We start from the raw sequence: 23,742 nt of genomic DNA, 5'->3' as shown, positions 1-23,742 counted from the left end.
CTGCACTCAATGAATTATTGAGTGTTTGTTTGTGGAAAAAAAATATATTATGAAAAACCTGACAACAAAATATGGCCCATGGGTCTTGAGCCTGAACTATCAGAAACAAAAGCAAAATCTGTTATTAGTGTGATACAACAGGGTCAAAAATTAATAAAGAAAGAGTGGAAAAAAAAACAACAACTGCCCTGTTTTTCTTAAATCGAAATGAGCAAAGTAATCCTTGATAGCAAGCTTACAGATGGTAGAGTGTTAAAGTCTCCTGCCTGTAGATTGACATGTGCCCCGTCTTGCATAGACTTGAAAATCCCAGCAGAACAGACTCTTCCCTCCACCATGTGCCTCTCAGCCCTTCTACTAATTATAGAAAAAAACATGAAGGGGAGTAAAATGCCTACTCTCCATCTTGAGGGAAAAAAAATGACTGAAGACAGAAAACATCTCAAGTAAAAAGCTTTACAAAGTAAAAAGATGTACAGCATAACGTGGTGTAACATTAGTTAAAAAAGGAAGCAATGGGGCAGCTGCAAGATCAAGTAGTGATTGGGGGAGGTGGAGAGATGCTGCACAGTAATGGCAGCTGAGAGCAAATGAAGAAGAGGATGACAGGAGAAAAAGATAAAAGACATGTAGGAGGAGAAAGATGGATATCTACTCGGCTAAAGATAAACAGATAGATATATAGATTGATCTCTAAAGCGGGAGGATGAAGAGAGATATACTGTATGTGCCACAGGGAATGAAAGACATGCAGAGAGCAGGAATGGATAGAGATAGATAGTCTGTCTATAGAGAGGTGGGATGACCTGATGTACCCGTTAGGATGACTCATGTCACATTGTTTTCTCTGTTTGCCGGCAAGCTAGATTACAAGCGTGTGTGTGTGTGTGTGTGTGGGTGTGTTTGTATGTCTGTATGCATGTTTGTGGCTGTGGGTTATGGGTGTAGATGGAGGAGAAGGGGAGGAAAAAGAGATGTGAGCTCTGGATAAACAGGACATTCTAACACTAATGGACTTACAGTAAGAGGATGAAGTTTGCGCTGCAAGTGCAGAGACTGATTTACCAAGAACCACAAACAGAGATGGTAAAGGAGACACCGGGTAGCGCAGAGTGGTTGATCAGTACAGGCGGAAATTATAACAGATGGGTAGAAAAACCGTTAAAGGTCTTTACTGCATGGACATGGATTTGGTTTAAATTTGAAATTACATCACATTTTTGTCCGGTTGCCCTATTATATGCTGGCTCTACTATGGAATAACATGATAAAATACTGAAGTACTGACGACTGTTAAACCTTCCTTTTTTTAAAAAGGGTTTTTGGGGAGTAGAGGGTAATTTTTTAAAATTCTCCATAGCAATAAGTATTTAATACATGGATTGACGTATCACTGTAATCAAATTTCTTTGTTTTTCCACGCTTCATTCTTAGCAGAACAAATGTTCCAAGCTCATAAATATCAGTTATATAATTTGTGGTCATTATAGTAAGTGGTGGAAACTAACTAAATACTTTTACAGATGCAGTTTTTGAGATACTTGTTCTTTATTTGAGTATTTACATTTTCTGCTACTTTGTAATTCAGTTCCACTACATTTCAGAGGCAAAAACTGTACCTTTTAACTCCACTACATTTATCTGAAAGATGTTGTTACTAGTTACTCTGCAGATTAAGATTTTACTTACAAAACAGTCTTGATAAAACTACTCAATATTATATAAAGCTCAATTTCAGTCAGCCACAACATCAAAATGGTCCTAACATTAATGCATCAGCAATAATAATCAAACAGTAGAATATATGCAATTATAGATCACTCTGAAAGGGGCCATTCTGCATAATGAGAACTTAATACTTAAAGTACATTTTGCTGCCAATACTTGTGTACTTTACTCTGTAATTTTGAATGCAGGACTTCAACTTGTAGCAGGGTATTTTTATACTTTACTTTCTGAATACTTCTTCCAGTGCTGATTGTTTTATTACACATCTACAACACCTGATCTCATAAAACCTTCTGTATGGATTTCCCAACTCATGACTACTGTCACTGTGATCATAAATGTTCATGTGTTCTTTCATTCATTCAAATGCACCAAGGACACACACAGTATACACAAGCTACTGCATCTTTGTCATGTGTCATTATATAAATAGTGACAAAAGGAAACAACTTACTATGCCCTGTTTGTTCGCTGTCATAAAACATTGCTGTTTTTATCCACCTATGTTTTGCAGCTGTCTATATAAATGGCTGCACTGACAACTGAGTTTGTCACATTGGACTTCAGGTATATGACCTGTTGATATATTTGACAGCAGTGTGAAAGCACGTATTGTAACTTAACACATCTCCTGTTTTCGTCTGTGTCTCTGGTTCTTATAGATCTGCTCCCAGCTGAGCGAACGACTGGAGAAACAACAGACAGCCAACCGAGGAGAACTGGAGAAAATTCGGGTGAGTTTCACACACGTGCACACACACACACACACACACACACTATAAGGTGTCAAACAATTCAGTCAATCAGCCAACTAACATAAAACGCCTCACTAGTGCCTACTTAAGACGTCTAAGATCTGACCAAACCTCTGAAGGCACACACCAACCATTTACATAGACTCACAACGGAGACACAGGTGTTACATGTGTGACGTAGGTGTCACACCAGAAGTGGTCGTTTCATATAGATGTGGCATTCACATGAATTGACAGGGCGCGTGCAGGTAGCATACACTACACCTGATTCAAGGCAACATACAACACGCCTTCCTGCACATGTAATCTCACAACCCACGCCTCATCAACACACTACACCTTACAGTTTGATAGATAACTAGGCGTGCGTTTCAAGAAAACTCATTGTGTTTTCACTTCACCACTATAGGAGCTGCACGCCAGATCTCAGGCTCAATATAACCAGCTCAGTGTGTCTTAATTGAAAGTCTCACAAGCTCACAACTTGTTTTCTCTCGGAATCAGCTGGGAAGAAGCTCTGGGGTGTTACTGGCTCCCGTGCTGGATGCAGAAGCTTGTGCAGAAGCCAACAATTATGGACAAAGGGCTTTCTTTGTCCATAATGAGCTTTCTTGGTATCAATTCTAGGTTAGGCATGGTGGTTTGTAGGCATGTAGGCGTTTGCTGCAGTGCACCAAATGTAACATGCGCTCCACTTAAAACGCCTATCCTCACGCCTAACATTAGATATCTTTTTCAACTGCGGTGTAGCGTGTTGTTGTGGCGTTTGCTACAGCTTGCCAAAGCACACGTATACACACACACTTTAGCCGTAGCAGGTACGCGGTGAAGGTACTGCGTTAGTTGGTTGAATCGTTTGACACCTCACACACACACACACACACACACACACACACACACACCTTGAAACACTGCTGTGTGCACTCAGACACATGCTGTAGATTAACAGCCAGGACTACAAGTGGAGCATAATTACAGAGCCATGCTGTTAGTGACAAATGTATGCACATGTGTGTCTCTCTCATTTACACAGTGACTAAATGAAGAATTAATGATATAACTACAGTTCTAAGGATGCTAGATGAGTGCCTGAAACTGCGTCACATTATCACTGGGTACTATCTGTCTTCTGCTCGTGTAGGTGGATTGTTTATACCAACAGTCATGTTAGACTTTAGATGATATAGGACAGTAATTCTGTTCCTGCTGAATAACCAAGATTACAAATGTCAGAGATCTGATGTATCCATCTCCTTGGAGAACTTTAGTTGAATTTTTTACTCTTGTTCTTCCATTATCCCCAATTTTCAAACATGATAAGCTGTTCTCAGCAAGGTCACAAGCAGTAGGTTACACACAAAATGTCATGTAAAGTGTACACAGAGTGGAAAAGCTCAACAAACATTTTTAACGTCACTTGAATTCTAAATTTTATGCATCAGAAAGTAACTCTACAAGTCACGGTAGAGTTCATCATTCAAATCCAGCTGTTACCTTCATGTGTAACGTGTGAGCCGGGAATGGACAGAACAGTTTGGATCTCTCAGTCCTTGCATCTGTAGGTAGGTTGAGTACTGTGTTGCCATCTCATTTTCTTGGCTGGCAGTGAAATCAAAGCCTTTGGGGAAAAAAAAAAAAAGAAATTTGGCCGAGGATCCAGGGCCAGGCATCGGAGCTCCAGCACTCGGAACACTTAGCTTGTGAAATGTTTGTTGACACTCTAGCGGGGAGAAAGGCCATGTTGGCAGAGAGCTCTTTCAGGGCTGCCCAAGGACTCACAAAAGGACGGACAAAAGGTTTACTGCACCAAGGACACAAGCCCTGTAAAGGATGTAGCAGGCCTTCTGTGTGTGTGTGTGTGTGTGTGTGTGTGTGTGTGTGTGTGTGTGTGTGTGTGTGTGTGTGTGTGTGTGTGTGTGTGTGTGTGTGTGTGTGTGTGTGTGTGTGGTAGAGGTATACATCTTTGAGTATATCATCTTGTTTGTTCTTGTGATTATTTTTCTTTCATTGTTTACTAATAATGGTTCAGCAAATGTAATACAATTGTCAGCACTTGCAATTATAACTGATGTATTGGAACAGTGATGTGCAGTAAATTATACATAATTGTAAGTTGCAACAGTGTTAATAATAAACCGACTGACTAATCACTAAAACTATATGAAATGATGACAGAAACAATTTCAGTATCGGCACTCAGCTGCTTTATTAAAGCTCCCATCCACTTGTGTAGCCTAGAAATGCCATGTATGATTTTTAATCAGCTTTGAACTCAGGTGGCAGTTTAATACGATTGAAATGCACAAACGCCATAAAACATTTATTTTCGGTGAATATCCTCGCCAACACAGGCAACCCTTGTTGCTAAGGCACATAACCTTGACTATAAAGTGTGGTGGATAATGATGGTTGTTGCTGCAAACTCAGGAACTTATCTATTGATAACGGGCTCATCAGAGGAGTTAGCCTCGTAAACAGGACCGATTCTGCCCAACCTGCACTGCCATTAGGAAGCTTCATAGCCATGAGCCAAACTTAGAAAGAGCAGGTGAAGCAGGATAAACGCAACTATCATGTCTACGTAATATGTAGACATAATAGATGCAGACATATTATGTATCTGTGCTGCAGGAATTATTTTCTCGGATTCATCTGAGGCTGAATCTTTTTCCACGTCCATTATAGCTCAGCATGTGTGGCACACCAACAAGTACTTTAAAGTACCTGAATGGGGTCTTGTCTAGCAGCATAGTCAGTGTGGGTCTGTTCGTATTGATTTTCTGTTGCTGCTTGCACAAATGCTCTGTGCCCAATAATAGCTCATCACATACAAGGGCGCCCAAAAAAGAGCTCTTTGACTAAAGAGCTGGGTGGGATGCAGCACTGACAGAGGAGGAAAAGCAAAACTTGCTTGTATGGTTACTACACTAATGAGCTGCTGTGCCTCAGTAACTAAACAGAGCACTGTCTCTACTTGAATTGTAAAAATAATTCTACTATAAGGAGAAGACACAGCACAATGATTTGATTGTAGATATTTGCATTCAGTTTAGACAGAAGTTGTTTGGTTAGACATTTTCATGTGTGCACCAACGGTCTGCATATCCTGCAAGTTCTTTTTATTTTTGGATTTTCTGTGTTTATTTTCAAAGCTGCTGCACACATGATAGTAATAAAAAGGTGCTAGTTGCAAAAATAATTTCTTTTGAAAGGAATAAGGGAGTTTGCACACTTATCTCCGTTGCACACAGCTTGCTGTCTAATCTTTGAGTCTCATAGATCTTTGTGGGAGCTTTGACACTTTAATTTCTTTTCAAAGACTTTCTAGGATGAATGAGTTTTTATTTTTACCTTTCTCACTTGCATATCTCCTTTCTTTCTATGTCTAAAGTCAATATTTTCTCCTTACTATGACTTGACAAGAGTAAATTTACAAGTGTGGTTAGTTTTTTGTAATAGTGTTGGCTTTTGGTCTATACCTTTATAACCTTGAATCTTTTTTGTGCCTTTATCCTCACATTCACCCTCTTTTTTTTTCTCCTATGTTTTTACTGTCCTCCGACTTAAGGCTGTGAGAAGCAGGTTGCTTTAACAAAAAAACGGTTTGTAAGGTCAGAGACTGTCGTAAAGATGTCAGTTACTACCTTTTATTTCTTCTCTAATCTTTAATCTCTTTCTTTCTCCCTTCTCCTTATATCCTTCTCTAGTCCAAAGTGGAAGGCTGTGAAAAGTGCAGCAGTCTTTTCAACAAAGAAGGTCGTGTGCGGGCCGCCGTGACCACAGCGCCTTCTGGGGGGAGCGAGGAGATGGATGAGGAGAAGGAGGGTTTGAAGAACCAGCTGAGGGAGATGGAGCTGGAACTAGCCCAGACTAAACTGCAGCTGGTGGAGGCTGAGTGCAAAATCCAGGTAGACCAACACACAGTTGCAGCCTAAATGAAACTACAAAACATGAAATCAGAGTTCAGGGTTCACATACACAAATATAACCATGGAAACACTGTAAAACGTTCGTAAACACTAGAGATTTCCATCTAAATACCTAAAGATCTTGCAAGTCATGTTCTGTGGATTTGTACCAGAACAAAATAACTTGAACCACACTAGTTCAGCTCCCATCATGACTTGTAAGCAGCTGGTGTAGCTGCCATTAAACAGACAAGAGTTGCAGTAAGTTTACTGTGCAGGCCTTTGTTGTGTCAGTGACACATTCAGCAACACTTTGGCATGTTCTGAAAGGCTGCCAAAGTCAGAGCCATCGGGAGGAAACTGCCGGCTTTATAATGGCCAGGATGTCTGAGATGTGAATGGAGGCTCGATCATTTCCAGTCAGCTCAGTCATTTAGATGCAGGATGTTTTAGGATGCTCATCTCTTAATATCAAGGCTGCCGGGCTTTTATGTTACACAGTGTGTCACCTGCATAGCAATTAAAAGAAAGGTCATATTTTTACCCTCACGACTTTATCAACCCTTGAAGAGCACCACAGTTAAATGTAAAGTGCCCTACAAATCACTGCAGAAAATGTGCTACTAACAAGATATGGTTAAAGAAATTTGGAGCATTATTGGTGAGCGTGACTTTATTTACACAGTGATACATGACATTACTGTGATTAATGATGTCTGGTGCAGCACTGAGGTCTAATGGAATTAGAAAAAGGCAGTGGGAAGCTCTGAAACACAGTTTAAATAGTTTAAAAATACATGTGAACACAGTTGATGTTATTACAAAAGGCCAAAAGAGTTTTGCTTTCTTAGAGAGAGGTTGGAGCGCGACGTCTAAAGGAAAACAGGGCCAGACCAGACAGCAACAAGGAGCTCTGTGAGGAGTTTATTTGGAATAATGTCAAAGAAAAGAGATGAGGGTTTCAGTGGGAATGATGTTTGTTAGAGTGGGAAGGAAATTGACTTCAAAGCGTCTGATTGAGGAAAGGCAAACTGGTAAAAATAGATACTAAAAGAAGCACGCAGAAGCTCACACTCTTGAAAAAGGAGAGTCTGTTCATGTCATTACTTATTGGCAGACTTGTTTTTGACTCTTGTCGTTCTGAATCGTTCTCTTTCCTCTTCAATCAGGACTTGGAGCACCATCTGGGTCTGGCCCTCAACGAGGTGCAGGCCGCCAAGAAGACCTGGTTCAACCGAACGCTCAGCTCCATCAAGACCGTCACTGGGACCCAGGGCAAGGAGACCACCTAACCTGATATTCCCCCCAACACCCCATCACCTAGTTTTACCCAGACCATGTCTGGAGCTCAGTGCTACTCACCACGCTGAAACCTCTGGACCCCTAACTTAACCCACCGGGCCATAACTTTAACTTGAACATTGACTGTTAAGTCCCAGGATGACCATTACTACTGGACTGCGTTAGTTGTCCCTCTTATAAAAAAATGTCCTTGTGTTTCCTTCGTCCCCGCCCTTCCTGATCTAATCACCCCCCCCCCCCCCCCCCCCCCACCCACTCATTTCTTCCCCTCTCCACCCCAAATGACTACAGCCAACCGCACTGATGAGAAGGGGTTGAAAAATGTAAGATGAAGTACAATGGTACCATTTTCCCCAGAGAAACAATGTGCTTCCACCGGTCACACAGAAAGAAAAGCATAAAAAAAAAGAGAAATGCTTCATTGATTTCTGTCTTTGTACTGCTGATATTAAAGACCCGCAGAAGGAAGGTTGGACATCAGAACTTTAACTGTCCTGACGGGATAGAGAAGAAAACACTCCGTCCTTCCTTACCGTTCTGCGCGCTCCCCTCTAAACTACTGGCACAGATGAAACCAGTCCCTGTAAATTTGTTTTTTTTTTTTTTGTTTTAGGTACGAGAGCTAATAGACGCTTTTCAAAACTGAGCTTTTTCTAATTTACGTTGAACAATACCTTTCTTTTTCTATGTATGTACATGAATGTGCTTATGTAAAGAGGACACGTGTGTGTAAGTGCGCATGTTTTTTTTTTTTTTTGTTTGTTTGTTTGTTTTCGTGAGGTGTATGTGTTCATGTGTGTGTGTGTGAGACAGAAAAAAAAACATGGTTGAATGCATATATAATTGACTGAATTAACGTTAAACTGTGTGTGTATAAGAAAAATCGGGAGAGAGCGTGTTGAAAGTCCAAGGAAAGAAAAAGCACTAATGTTATGAATGTGTGCATGCATGTAAGGGAGAAAAAAAAAAAGGTTTCCTGGGTGTCCAGTTTCCTTAAATGTTAAAAATGTGTATATGAATGATGCTAAAGAGAAGTTTGCTGACAAAGCCTTGATATGAAGGTTGATAGAGATGATTTTAGTGGATATGGATATGTAATTTACAGAGAAAAACAGAAGCATTAGCGCTGTTGTGTTTACCAGCAGCAGCATACATTTCCTCACATAAATCTGCAGACATAAAACATGTTAGAGCTTTGTTTGGTTTGGATCTCCCAGCACAAAGAAACTTAAAAAAGCTCCAAACCATGCAAACCTCTACATGTATTACACAGTATATGTATGTATGTATGTTGTTGACCCCTCAAGTGATGCAATGCTTGTTCAGTCAAAATGGAAAACACACACACCAACACACACACACAAAATGTTGTAATTACTGCTGCAGTTGAACACGCCTTTAAAACCTGTCACCCTCTTCCCTGGCGCCGGCTGCTCTGTCATCTTTGACTTTTGACCTTGACTGGCAGGTCATGTTTGATACGTTGTAGTGCACGGTGGCAGGATGTGTTGTGCTCAGTTTGTGAGACCTTTGGGATTTACCGCTACACATCACACACACACACGCACGCACGCACGCACACACACACACCAACACTGAATTACTATGTAGATACACACTGTACAGAATAAACACTCAGTGGCCACTTTGTTAGCAGTCATCCATGTCGTCCAAACATGCGGACAACGCCAAAAGGTTTCGTTACTACTGTGAACATATTAGGAAGACGCTATCGTTTTTGATGCAAGACAAGAAGCATCTTCATACAGAATTGTGAGAAGAACAAACTAATGCCAGTACACTGAGCAAAAAGGCCTCATCAGTGGAGAATAGTAAGGAAAATATGTTTAAAACTAACAGGAAGGCCACAAAGATGGCATGTAACTGCAGCAAAATGCAGAAAAGCATTCTCTCAACGCATTACCTGATGAATTTCGGACATGAGATCTTTCTGTTGTCGAACGCCGATGGTGGGATAGAGATCTGGCATAAAAGGCTCATATCCTGTGTTGTTTAAAAGGTACAATCTGGTGGTATAGTGAGAAAAGTGTTTCCTGTGTCACTGGAATTCTACAGGGTGCAAAAAGCATTGTTTCTGTCCAAGTGCGTCCCCTAATGGCTGTGTGACAAAGCGCTCATCATGCAGAGATGGTTCCAGGAACATGACAGAAATTTGTATTTATTCCAGCTGCCTGCACTCGACACAATAGGGCACCTTTGGGATAAGAAGGAACAGGATAACCACAGCACAAGCATCTCGCAACTCGCTAAAATCTGCAGGAATCGATCGACTTTATCGAACGGGCTTGGAGTAAAATCCCCGTGAAACATTCCCAACAACCTTGATGAATTCATGCCTCAAAGAATTCAACGTGTACAGGAGGCAAAAAAGCAGATTTTATCCAGTAAGAAGGAGGTTTAAATATTGAAGTGGCCACTGAGTGGATATACACACTTGTTGTGAATGTGGGAGGCAGAAAAGTCACACACATAAAGACACTTGTCAACTGCCAGAAGTGTAACTCTGCACCTAAAGCGTGGATCAGTATCACAGGAGTTACACCATCAGTCGCAGGACTTCAATGTCATCAGAGGTCAAACCAGAGAGGATTTGGGGGGGGAGGAGGGGGTTTAACAACTGCTTGCTCGTGTGTTTTCATATTTAGTCAACTAGAAAGGGGCCTCAACAAAATATTCCAATTTCTCTTCTAATCATTTTAGACTGAAAAAAAAGAGAAATAGCTATATTTCTTTTCCAGCCTAAAATGAACCGTTACTGTAAATTGCATCTAACTTGAAGGTGGAATCTGATTGGCTGGAATCTACTTGTGATGTCAGAGGATGGGTCCAGATGACAGAAACAAAGGGCCGTTCCTCTAAAGGCACTGGGTTGTATATAACAAACATTAAAAAAATGAATATGGAGTTTTTGTTTATGATTTTCTACTCTGTAACTATAACTAATGTTGCCTACTTGTACCTACCTACCTGCTGCCGTGCTACAATTTAATCCACGACGATGTTTTATGTTTTTTTTTTTTATGTTTGTTTTGCTCCAAGCTTCTCAGTCAGACTGCTGTTTGGTTCATTAAAATGCCAAAACGTAGCTATATCATCCAACAACAAGAACATTATCAACGTGTGGAAATTGTAATAGTTTAGGATGCATTGTGTATACTTCATGAATTTCAGTATAAAGATATCAACACAAAAATATGTCTGTCACTTTCTTTTTGTTTGTGTCTGTCATAGAAGGAAACCTTCAGGCAGTTGTGGTTAGTTTTTGAGGAAATGGAAGCACACTGGAACACTTTTTCATGATGAAGTCAGATGTGGAGATTCAAATATCACCTGTTAGTGCCATTTAAAAAATACTGTACATATTTTTGACTCATGTGCAGACTACTTTTCCTGCTAAAACCTGATCACACCAGATTCCACAAACGCTTTGCTAAAACAAAGCAGGACAGCAGAGCAGAATGAAAATGAAACAGTCTGTAAAGTTAAACCGACAGTATCAAGTAAACACGGTAAGAAAAGCTCAAATGGTGTCAGTCTTACTAACTTCAGCTGAAACAAGTAGATGGAGGACAGAAAATAAATTAGCAACTATTTTGATCATTGTGTAAGTCATTTATTAAGCAAACATATCAAACATTCTCTGGTTTGGACTGTTGGTCAGACATAATAAGACATTTGAAGTTGTCACCTTGGGCTCTGATACACTGTGATGCATTTTTCTAACATATTGGGGAAGAAATAATTAATATTTCATCAATTAACCTGTATTTGTATTTTTTGTTTAATCAAAGAATCAGGACTTAAAATTGAAGCCCTAAACTCAAGCCCTACTTGAGTTAAGAATAGTTAATAGTTAATAGTTAGAAAAAAACACTGTCTGATACTTGACAAAAAGGGCAAAGTTCTCAATTTTAAATGTTGTCTAAACACAAACAGCTGTAGAAGAACTTGACCTAAATAAAATGGTCTAAAACTGGAAAATGTTTGATTTAAATCACTATTGATAAAGAAAAGGTGAACAGCTTTCTGTACCTGAGAGTTTTCAGTGCTTTCAGAGCAGGAAGAGGAAAACTTCAAATCAGTGCAAAAATAAAATTAGACTTAAGATGATTTATAAAGAAGGAAGATGGAGAGAGACATTCAGTTTAGAACATTGTGTGATTGTGAACTGAATAAACTGCATCTGTCTCTTTAGTTTCTAGAGTTCTGCTTGCGGCTGAGAAAATCTTTTGGTGCAATGCACACCTTATTATCTCTTTTTGTATCAAGCTGAATTAACATATTATGAAGCCTATTTGTCAAAAACGGGACTATTTCCTTTCGTCTATCACGTGTTTTTTTTTTTAGAGAGAGAATAGAAGCATTAGATGTTGTTTTTGAGGCTTTTCAGCCTCATTTATTGGTGTTTTGCATCTTTATCTGTCTCCTGAGTTCAAAGCCAGCTCAGCTCATGTCGTTTCCTCTCCAATTCCTCGCTAACATCTCAGATAGCAGCTGAAAGGGAGAAAGAGATAAAAGAGGCACATGCTGCTGTTATAATGAGACTTCTCTAACTCACCTCTCGGGAACACTTCTCTGGACATCTGAGAGTTTTGAACATAAAAATAAACCTGTTTTCTTCTGACTAATTATGTCTTGTGAAAACAGCCTCTATCTGAATGAGACGTGTCCCTCGAGCTGGATGGAAATCTCTTTGCAGCTTTTACTTTACTTTGGCTCCATTTCTATTTCTCATCTCCTTCCACAGAGAACGTCCCTCATAATATATGGCTGCATTGTTATCTGTGTCAGGGATGAGCTATTTTCTGCCACAGCCTCAGTGTATAAAATGTACAACGTGCACTGATTGTGCTGGAGGTCTTACATATATCATTTAGAGCAGTGGTTCTCAAAGTGGGGTCCAAGGACTCCCAGGGGTCCTTGAGGAGATTTTTCACTATAATTTATTTATTCTCACTATAATTCCATCCATAAGTAACAAAATGACAGAATGTATGACTGTTTTCGTCATGGATTTCATACACTTTCTGTAATAAAACATCTGGGACAAAATCTTATCAGATGGGGGTCTGTGGTCTAATTTGTGTCCGTTTAAGGGTCTTTGACATGAAAAAGTTTGAGAACCACTGGGTTAGAGTGTTGATAACTTTTTGTAGGCCCATAAAATTATCACCTTTGGTGATGACGGCCGTTGGGATCTTTGCTCTGTGGCTGCAGATTGCAAAGCAGCAGGAATGATACCTGCAGGCTGGAGGTAACAAGCGTCAGCATTATGCAATCAGCTTGACACCCTTCTCTCCCTCCTCCTCTCTCTGTCCTGCGTTACAGCGCTATAAATACACCCAGCAGGCAGCAACAGAGTAAAATGGAAAGGTGGAATGCTGATGGGACGGGCGTCTTTGGTTGCTGCTCAGCTCAGACGTTAGTGATTTGTGAGGCAGGGATGAAACTGTGTGTGTGTGTGTGTGTGTGTGTGTGTGTGTGTGAGAGAGAGAGAGAGAGAGAGAGAGAGAGGCAGTGAGGAGCTATTTGGACCCTGGAGCCTCACAACAACCTTCTGAACTCCGTCACCTGATCTGACTGCAGACACACACTGATCTCACTGAACGCTGATCTGGCTACCAGCAACTTTCACATCTGATGTGAAAAGTAACAAACCACATTGAGAATATGCAGTAACGGACTTAAGACGACTATCTGAGTTTCTTTGCAGATTCCCATTTTATAGTAAAAGCCAAAAATATTGCTGTTGTTGTTTATTGGGGTGACACAATCAATCAATCAGACTTTATTTGTATAGCACTTTTCATACAAACAAAATGTAACACAAAGTGCTTCACACAATAAAACGCCCTCCCCCTATCAACACACAAAGTGATAAATGACTTTGTACTTAATAAAGCACTCGATAATAACAGGAAATGAAGAAGAAACGCTACATAAGTCTCATCAATTTGCAATGACAAAACACCAGAGGCAGGAAGTCAATAATAGAAAAGTGAGGTTTCAAATAAATAAATAAAAACTCAGTAGATTAAAAAGTAAATAAAAAGTTAAGAGCATAAGATAAAATAATAAAGTACTAAAAGAGAAGAGATGATTTGAAGTGAGTAAAACCAGAAATAAAAGGTAGAGTGTTAAAAGGAAAACAATCCAGAAGACAAAAAATAAAATAAAAGGATATACCAAGAAGTAATACAGACTAAAATACTAAAATAAATATATAGACAAATATATAAATAAAGTTCAATTAAAAGCCAGAGTAAAAAGGTCTTGAGTTTGCTTTTAAAAATATCAACATTGTGTGCTGGCGTCGGGTCTTCAGGAAGCTGTTCCAGAGTCGTGGATCATCGTAATAAAAGGACACCTCACTGTGAGTTTTTGTTCTGACTTTAATAAGATAATTAAAAGGCCACAAGGCGAAAAGCAAGTCTAATAAACAGCTAAGAACAAGACCATTAAGAGCTTTTATAAACCAATAAAATGATCAATTCTGAAGCAAACAGGTAGCCAGTGCAGAGACTTTGTGAGCTCTGTTTCTGGTTCGGGTCAACACACGTGCAGCTGAGTTCTGAAGTAATGGTAACTGAGCCATATTAAAAAATAGAGCATTACAATAGTCAATGTGTTTAACCTGTAGACAAACCTGTATTTTCTTGGTTAATCAATAAATCCTTTGGTCTCTAAAATAGTGAAAAATGCTGGAACCATCATTTATGCTTAAAAATGACTTAAACAATCAGCTCAATTGATGAGTGTTTTTATGTCAAATAACTAATCAGTCAATCAGCTACAGTAACTATTTCATTTCTACTTGATAATACCAACAAATATATATTAATGTGAAGAAAATCCCACCTGAATGTTGAAATATAGTCACTGAAATGTTGTAACCTTAAGAAAAAAAGTTGCCTTTTTTAACCTGCAAATCACCAAATCAATACTTACTGGGTATATTTTACTTCTAATATTTGTTTACCACATTTTTTAAAACCAGATGTTTACTTGTTTACATTGTGGTATTAATACTTTTAAAGTAAAGGATGTGACTATTTGCTGCACCTCTTTCATGTACATATAATACAGTCTGCTCTCTGTCTCGCTCACATAAACATGCACTCACCTTTCATTTTCCCTTCTTTACTCACTTGGACGGTGTGTGTGTGGATGTTTGTAGCGGCCCTGTGAGGTGAACTCTTGAGTATTGAATCTTGTAGGTCTCAGGAGGTTTTCTTGTCTCTGTTATCTCATTTGTTCAGGTGAGGAGGGTGAACCAGGAGGAGCCTCTGCCTGCCCAGCAAACATATTTGTCTGAGGAAAGGTTTCACAGCTGTGGCAGACTACTCTGCTATCATTTCCCTCTTAATTGACAATTAAGCCTGAGGGTATTCTCAGGAAAAGGAACATATCATTTTCTTCATCCACAACATCTCATTACCATAGTGATGATTTCAGAGCTGTAATGTTGAGGAAAAATAATGAGAACTTCTTCTCTAAAACATTTATAAGTCTTGATTTTTGATATTGAATGAACTCTATCGCTTCTAACATCATCACATCACAATCCTCTGAAGATTGTTGAGTCATTATTCTGTGTATGTTTACGTTTAAACCGGAGTCAAATTCCTTTTTGTGTAAACATATTTGGCCTATAAAGATGATTCTTATAATCATCAGTAGGCAAATCTATCAAAACCACAAATTTTTAACATTTAATATTTTCTAATATATGAGCTCATAATGTACATTAGAATTTATAATGATATTACTGAGAATAAACTTCATATTTTGATTCACAAAACAGTAATTATTCCATTTGACTGCTGGTTTGATGTCAGTTCATCTCCACTACACTTTGTTTAAACCTGTGTTGTTGTTCTCCAGTTAACAGTGCAGTAACCTGAACCAGATGAGAACAGACAGCGTGAGCAGGGTGATAACTTATCTGGTGTTCAAAAATGTCACATTGCTGCCAGGTAAAATAATAATTAGTCTGGATTTTAAATTTCCTCTCTGCTTCCTGTACAACACCAGCGTCCCCCAGGGATCATCATTAGGTCTTCTATTGTTTAGTGTCTATATTGACCAAATTCCTTTTGACTGATGTTAATTTCCAAATGAATGCAGATGATGCAGTTTTGTATTCTTGCAACAAGACAACTAGAAAGGAAACTAACAAATGTTTTGTCAAAAAACTTTGACAGGTTGAAGTCTTCCTCATTGCACCTCAACCTGAATGAAACTGTCTGCAGGATTTTTCTAAGATGTGTCAGTACATGGACAAAACCTAAAACTGGCTGATTAGTGTCTTGGCATTCATTTTGATTCAATTTTGACTTTAAAGAAATTTAAAGTTAAAAGATTCGGCACACAAAGGCTCCTTCTCCTTTGAGCTGACTTTATACTGAAGGCCCTTTTCACAGCATATTAACTTGTCATAGTAGTTAACTCACAGGTGATATTAATCACATTAACAATGGCTCTGTACTGTTCAAGTGTCCCAGTGGACCTGCATGCACAATACCAGGAACCTGAAACAGTTAAATTGAATCCAGTCAGTGTTGTGTGGAAAAAAGGCCTATTGTTCCAGTCTGACACATTAAAATGAATTGTAAGAGCAGCAAACCTCTGCTTTATTTAACCAACAAAAATAAGAAACTCTTATACAAACAGCAAGTATAAAATCCAACATGAATGATTACAAATCCTTGTTTTTCTTAAAGGATTTGCACACATTGCTTAACCATATTTTATGACTGTTTTGTTCGATCGTTTCATGGTTACACTTTTAAGTAGCATTAATGTTTCTATCTGTATTTGAGTCCCTCAAGGAAATTGCAATTTTGCAATCGCAATAATTAATTCAAATTCAAGAAAGAAAATATTTGTGAGATTTAGCAATTTTGCTAAATTACAGCAACTTTTCTGCATGAAATGGCTGAATCAACAAACCTCTTGTGATTTGGACCAATTGTCACATTTTATGTTATGGTAACTAATAGGGATGTGCAGAGGGCCCAGTATTTGTATTTGTATCTGTATTTGTATTTGTTGAGGCAGTAAAATTATTTTTATTTGTATTCAAATAAAAGTGGAACGAGGCTTAAAAATCCTGTTTTTCTTTTTATGACGCTTTTAATTTTAGAAAATTTAAGTGTTACAATAAATATTCATGAATAAACTACCTTATGAAGGAGGTCCTCACAACGGGTCTCGAACTGGAATCTCCCAGATCTTGGACTACCTATTTATACACCCATAACACAGAGACAGTACAGCGTGTAACGTGTAGGGAAGAACTTCAAAGGCGATTATTGCTTTGCACTATGGAGAGTCCCTTGGGAGTACTTTGTGTGTGTCAGTAGCTCAGCTTTATCTTTGGGGAACACCCCCAACTCCGGGAGTGATGTCCAAAATTAGGAAATGTGCATCATGTAGCAGGTGGATGTGACTCCCCTCGTTGAGACCTGCTGATAGACGTAACTACAGAGTAGAGGAGAGAGACTGAGATAGCGATGTAACCGGCTTGCGCACTGTTATTTGACATGTTTTTTTTTCTTCCCAAAAACAAATAATTTTTAAAATATTTGTATGAAACAAATATTTGAAACCCCCCCCCCCCCCAACTATTTGTGCTTTGCCGAATAACATATTCATATTCAGGCACACTCCTAGTAACTAATGTCAAAAATCACTGCCATAGACCGAGCAAAACAATTCCCAAATGTTCCCACATGAGGTTTGCATTCAGTTAGTCAGAAGAATACAAAGTGATGTGTTGTTCAGACAGCAAAGATGGACATAATCTACCTCAAAGATAAAAGTGGGTGCTTTGGAAATATTTGATGCTAATGTTTCTTTTTTATATAACTATGAGCTCATGGTTCCCATGTTCAGAAAATACATTAAAAAATTAGCACTGAAATATAGTTGTTTCTGTGATATGCAGTATGTTTTTTATTGAAGGAAGTGATTACATATGACTCTTCATTGGTAGTGTATCTTTATGTGTTTCTTTCATGTTGACTGTGCTCCAAACAATCATATTTCCCGAAAAAATACACCAAAATTGTTATACAGTTTTGCTCTGTAAAGCTGTTAAGCTAGTTAGCAGATTGCTGATGTGGCACGTGGGTAAACTTGTGTTGTGTTGTACTGCAGTCGCGTATGACAAACATATTCATGGCCCGATAATGAGAATTATGTGTACTCAAACTAACACTTAATTTGTTTCTGGGTCTTGTTAAATATCTTCCAGCTATGTTGTTATCTATAAACAGGCCCTGCTATCCTGTGTCAGGAGAGAAAGAATGACTCCTCAAATGACTTTAATATGTTAGCATATCACAGCTCCCTGTTACCAACTGAAATACAATATGGGTCATGCTAAAAGTTGACAGCAGTCCGAAGTCATTTATTACCCTGTAGTGTATGAGTCCGATGGTATAGTGTGTCTTATTGGTTTTCCAGATTAGTGTGTACATAAACAATAATAATAATAATAGTACTCTAAGGTCAGGGAATGTGAACGGCACATATCCAAGTTCAAACTGTGATCTGTTATTTCTCCTTCTGTTAAACAGCATCTGGTAATTTCTCATCATGTGCAAATTTCTACAGTTTCTACAGACAGAATAAGCAATGATCCTCCTTCATCAGCCTCTTCTCTTCATGTATAAATAGCATTTTACTGTTGATGATTGTTTTGTCATATTTCAGTTTTTATATCAGGTGTTGACATGCAAACAGCATTACATTCAGATCTTTGACATTTCTATCCTCATTTTTGTTATTTTCTAGGGAAAAAGTAACGCTATAAAAACATAAGCTTTCAGCATAAATTGATGCAGTAAGAAAATGAACGTTTCCATAACTGAACTGCCACATTTGACACGATCCAATGATACCTGCTGAGCAGGGTTTAATTTGTCAGGATAACTGTCATCGGCTCGAGAGTTTAATCCTCATCCTCTCTGTCTCATTTACGTTTTCCCAGACAAAAGCACACACAAAAAACACACACACACATGCACACACACACACACACACAGCTCAGCAGGATGATTGGCGGCTGTGGCTGTGTGCTGGTGGTGTTGACTGCTGGAGATGTCACTGGATACTCAGAGTCAGCCGTCAGCAGCGCTGCTGTAAATATGATTGACAGCTCATATTGCTGAACCGCCATGTGCTGAAACTCTTCTTAGACAAACTCGCCAATTATCGCCCATAACCTTGACTCTGTGATTATAGTGTGACATAAAGACACACGTATTATCACTATTACGTGTCAGAATGTGGCGTTACCAGAGTGGGTATTATACTGTGGAACTATAACATAAGTGGCCCCTGTGTCATATGAAACCAAAGCAAGTGATTGAAATCAAAACAACATTTGGGAGGCGTGCACACAAAATTAAACAGCTCACTAATAATAATAATACAAAATCAGCGTAATAATTTGTTGGGTTTGTTTTATGTTGCAGTTGATCAAATTACAATTTTTATCTATTGCTTCTTTCTTTTTACATGTTCTCTCACATAAAGATATCTCTTAAAACAAAAAAAAATTGTACCATATTTAAAAACTATTTGATTCTTTTTTGCTACACTTGTTTAAGGAAAGAAAGATGCCTGTTCTGAAATCTTATGTGCTGTTATTTCTTCCACTTGTTTACATTTTGCTGATATTAATAACTAGTTACATTTTGGAAGACAACACAATATAAGCACCAAATTACACAAGCATTTTGTTAACATGATCTATCCAGCTTATTTTTTATTTTCATAATTTACTGTAAATACACATCTTTGCTCACCATATATTCACTTTCACACCAGTCACGTGGCGTCGGTTTCAGTGACCACTAAAAAAGGTACTCGCATATAAAGATTCAGCACTTTCTCAGTTTTATTTTCAGTTCATCAAGCATAGATTATGTCAAGAACAGTGACAACCACAGATCATCACTGCTGTGAATCTTGCTACTAATCAAAACAATGAATACAATTCAAATGACCCACCTCGTTCATTGTCATTGGCCTCAGTTCAGCATGACCGGTCATTTGTTACATCTCACAAAAATTGACTCTGGTAAATGAATGGATCAGATAGATTCTGTGGACGGATATCACTTCATAACTTCATAGGCAGCATCGTAAAACAGTTTATTTTAATCCCCTTTTTGTCAAAAATAAAATTAAAAAATCATATTTACAGGAAACACTGAACACTCATCACTCATAAGACGCTACTTTTGTCAAAACATTATAAATTAAAATTGAAAAAGGGGAAAGAAATATGAATCCTAACAGGGTGGATGCGCCTAAAACAACTCAAGTTGTTCAAAAGATATATAGATGTATATATATGTATGTATCCATATATATTCTGTATATATGCTTCTCTACAAAAAAGCAAGTTTACTCTTTCTATGAGTAAATACATTCTACTCTACAATCACTATAACAACAGTGTACATTCCCAACCAAAATGCTTGATCGTTTATCAGGAGGATATTGGACTTAAACAATCAGTGGACCATGACCAGCAAGTATGCAACGACATGCTCAATGGGACTGCACTATTGCATGTGTGTGTGTGTGTGTGCATATGGGTGTGAAATAGGTTACCATCACCTCCGCCATATATGCTTGCCAAACACACACACACTTCCCCCTGACACACATGCACACACACCCAGAGAAAATGATCTGTTCAGCAGTGAGTCTGGTTAACTTTGCCTGGGCAGGTGAAACGTGATCCCGGATCTATTTCTGCTGCTCTGCAGAGTTCAGAACCGCTCACGGATGGACTTTCCAGCTCACTCTCACCATCTCTATTCCCTCTGCTTCCAGACAAATTTAGCACGGCTCTCCGAATTAAACCCCGACTTTCCGTGCTAATGCAAGAATGAGCAAGACACAGTTTTCCTTTAGAGGCTGGATTTACACAAAGGATTTCTTTTTTTTTTTATTACCTGATATTTCATAACCGTCTAGACCGTGAGCAACTGTATGGTCTCTCACTTCTGAGACTGTCGGGATGATCAGATTTGTGCAACAAAGGCTTCAGAGTCTTTGGTCTCTGGATAAATCCCATCCTGCAGAACAAACCAGAACCCTGTTTCCCAAAAGCATCTCTGCTTCATTCGCTTTCCTTCTGACCTTTGACCTGGCAGGATCACAAAGAGGCGCCGCTGGGAAACCGGGCTCAAACTGACCTTAAATAGAAAGTCCAAAAAAGCTGACGTTACCTGGCAACAAAAGCACTCAGAGCTCTTAAACTCTACTGAACATATTGCAGCATCTAAACGCGCGAAGCTCCTGCATTCGGTGCCAAAAAAGTTGTTGTTTTTTTTTGACGACAGCACCCCTCCCTCTTTTTTTGTGTTTCTCCAAAAAGGCAAACTTAAAGTAAAATCCATTATGTACAGTGCTACAGAAAGCCCGTTATAAAGCACCAAGATAATAAATGGGGTAGATGAGGGTGGGTGTGGAGTTCTCAGCTATACATGGCTCAAATCCTAAAGTACAAACAAGGCCTAACTGCTTGTGTGACTCTCACTATATACATTACAATCATACATGTAACGTACAAACCACAGAGCAAAGAATGTCATGCTGTGTCAATGTGCTCGGCTGTTATTGTCAGTGAATGCAGTGAACTATTTACAGATGTGTGTATGTGTGTGCGTGTCGGTTTGCATACACGTGTGTGTGTGTGTGTGTGTGTGTGTCAGGTAGCCCTGAGTACGATGTGTGGGTGTATTTCCCGCATGTGTTTTGTGCTTCTTAAGATTTACAGGTGTGATCGTCGATGAACGCGCACTGCGGTGCTGCTCCACCTCTGGGAGGCAGTGATCGAAAAACTGTAGATGCAGGATGGTGGGTGAGGTGTGTGTGTGTATGGGGGGGGGAGGGGGGTTGACACAATGGCTGCCACATTTCTGGGGAACACTGGAACACAAAGACCATCCATCAGAAAACTCAACGGGACTTGAGTCCGGCACAAACAACCATTACTCTTTAGGAAAGTCATCCACATAGACATTACTGTCCAAGCCTTTCATCACGGATACTGTGAGTGTGTTTCCTCAGGAAAAACACGCCACAGTAATGTTTCCAGTATGGCTGGTATTGTCATCTTGGTGGTGCTACAGTATGGGAAACACAATCGGACGATGCCAATCCTGCTGCTCAGCCTTCCTTTTCCTTCTCCATGTACTGATTAAAGCTTGTTTAAACGGATCATGAGGGAAGGCTCATGGGAGTGGCATTAGTTTGTTCAGCAGATGTTGTTTACCTCTTCATTTGTCATGGAGACATAAAAGGGACAGATGATTTTTCTCCTCTGATTCCTTGTTTACATCTCCTTTGTGACATTTGTAAGCTTTCAGATGGATATTTCACCTCACATTTCACTGTAAATCCTAACACGAAACACACATTTGGGACCTCAGCCTAATAGAGAGAAAACAGCTCCCTATTATATTCACACTGCGTGTTGCTGTGGACCAGCTACCTCCTGCACAGTCCCACCAGGCTGCCTATGCCAGTTTTAGACTGACTGTGTTTCCCTGAGCTCTCACTCTGCCACCCGTCCTCTGAAAAAGTGGTTGTCCAGCCAACAGACCGCGAGGACGGGGTCAGTAGTCAGGGGTGACTCCTCCTGTGTGTCTGTTCAGTCTGAGGGGAAATGAAGAGGTCGCTCACTGAGGTATGACTGTCTGCCTTATTAATGTTGGCCATCTGGAGAGAGAGAGGACGGAGGGGGCACAGAAAGAGAGCAAGAGAGAGAGAGAGACGGAGAGAGGGCAGAGGGGAAATTAGAAGAAATTCTCAGCCGACAGAGAGGGTCTGTTTCGAACATAGTAAAGCTCCAAATCATTCACCTCCACGTGAATTCCACACGAGAACGAAAAGTCAAAGCAAAGCAACGCTCCTCTCAAATCCCTGCTCTAGAGTTTTAGAGAAGAGACGATGAGAAATGCTCTGTGATTTGGATGGTAAAGCTATGCTGCAAAAAACCCCCAAACAAAACTAACAGACAGACACGTGCTGCAAAGATCCAGAGTCAATAAACACGGAGAATATGTGATTATACAGTAGATCTTTTTTTTAAAAAAAACAGGATCTAGTTTCTACATGACATCTTAGTACCAGGATCAACTTAAAGCTGCTGCAAGTCAGAGAAGTAAGATGATCTTGGCACTTATTTACTCTTATAAATTCCAGCCAAATGTTTTTCATATGTAAACAAAGATTAGCAGATAAAATATCAACAACATTTTAATTTCCAGGACTCTGAAGTGGTAGTCTAGGAGAGCAGTCCAGTGATATTTTTTTTAAATTTATGACTGTAAAATACAGTCTTTATAGACAAGATTCCTCATGGGCAGCGTAGTGTATCCCACATGTACATGGATGTGGACTCCTGCTAAAACCATTGAGGTTTAGATATACATCACAGTACAGTACAGCACACTGTGGAAGTCCAGCTGTTAAGGTTGAGGAAACAGCTGTTCAAACTTGAATGTTTCAGTGTTTCTTTACCTTGCCACTCCAAGAAACAGAGCACAACTGGAAAAGGACTTCACTTTACCTTCATATCTCTAAATCACATGAAAAATAGGCTTTAGGGCCTCGGTGAGTCTATTGTCTCATGTTTCTCACACATCGTTTTTGTTGAATCAAAGCCGGCACAAACACGGGAGATCAAACTAGCACCCAGATCAAGGCGAGCGTGAGGAGAATCAAAGCCTTTTGATGCGTATTCTGTTCGATTTCGTCTTTGCTGACAGATACCTTGTCTCTATTAAAGGCTAAAAAAAGAAAAACAGAGATGAAGAGTTTTTAAAAGCGTCACCACAGAAATCTGCAGAAATCCCACACAGTGCTGAGTGACTACTATGTGTTTGTTCAGCTCCAACAGTAAAGAAAAATTTGATCCAATGTACTATATGTATAGAGTTTAATGGGATATCTCATCTCAGTCTTATTTCTTAAAATTAAATTTAATATGTGCTATA

General features: G+C 39.2%; 1 protein-coding gene across 4 annotated transcripts in view; it reads left to right on the top strand.

Moving 5' to 3' along the window:
• Positions 1–7,936, top strand: part of LOC121885184 (rab GTPase-activating protein 1) — an 80,271-nt gene extending 72,335 nt beyond the window's left edge. For all 4 annotated transcript variants that reach the window (XM_042394380.1, XM_042394377.1, XM_042394378.1 and 1 more), the window contains 3 exons: positions 2,391–2,462; positions 6,191–6,391; positions 7,561–7,936. In XM_042394380.1, the coding sequence (XP_042250314.1) occupies positions 2,391–2,462; positions 6,191–6,391; positions 7,561–7,683 (396 nt within the window). In that variant the 3' untranslated portion in view covers positions 7,684–7,936. The remainder of the gene's footprint in view (positions 1–2,390; positions 2,463–6,190; positions 6,392–7,560) is intronic.
• The last annotated feature ends 15,806 nt before the right edge of the window (positions 7,937–23,742 follow it).

This window comes from Thunnus maccoyii, chromosome 19, assembly GCF_910596095.1.
Source record: "Thunnus maccoyii chromosome 19, fThuMac1.1, whole genome shotgun sequence".
Classification (NCBI taxonomy): Eukaryota; Metazoa; Chordata; class Actinopteri; order Scombriformes; family Scombridae; genus Thunnus; species Thunnus maccoyii.
Note: the sequence above shows the minus strand (reverse complement) of the source record. Positions and strands in the feature narration are given on the sequence as shown.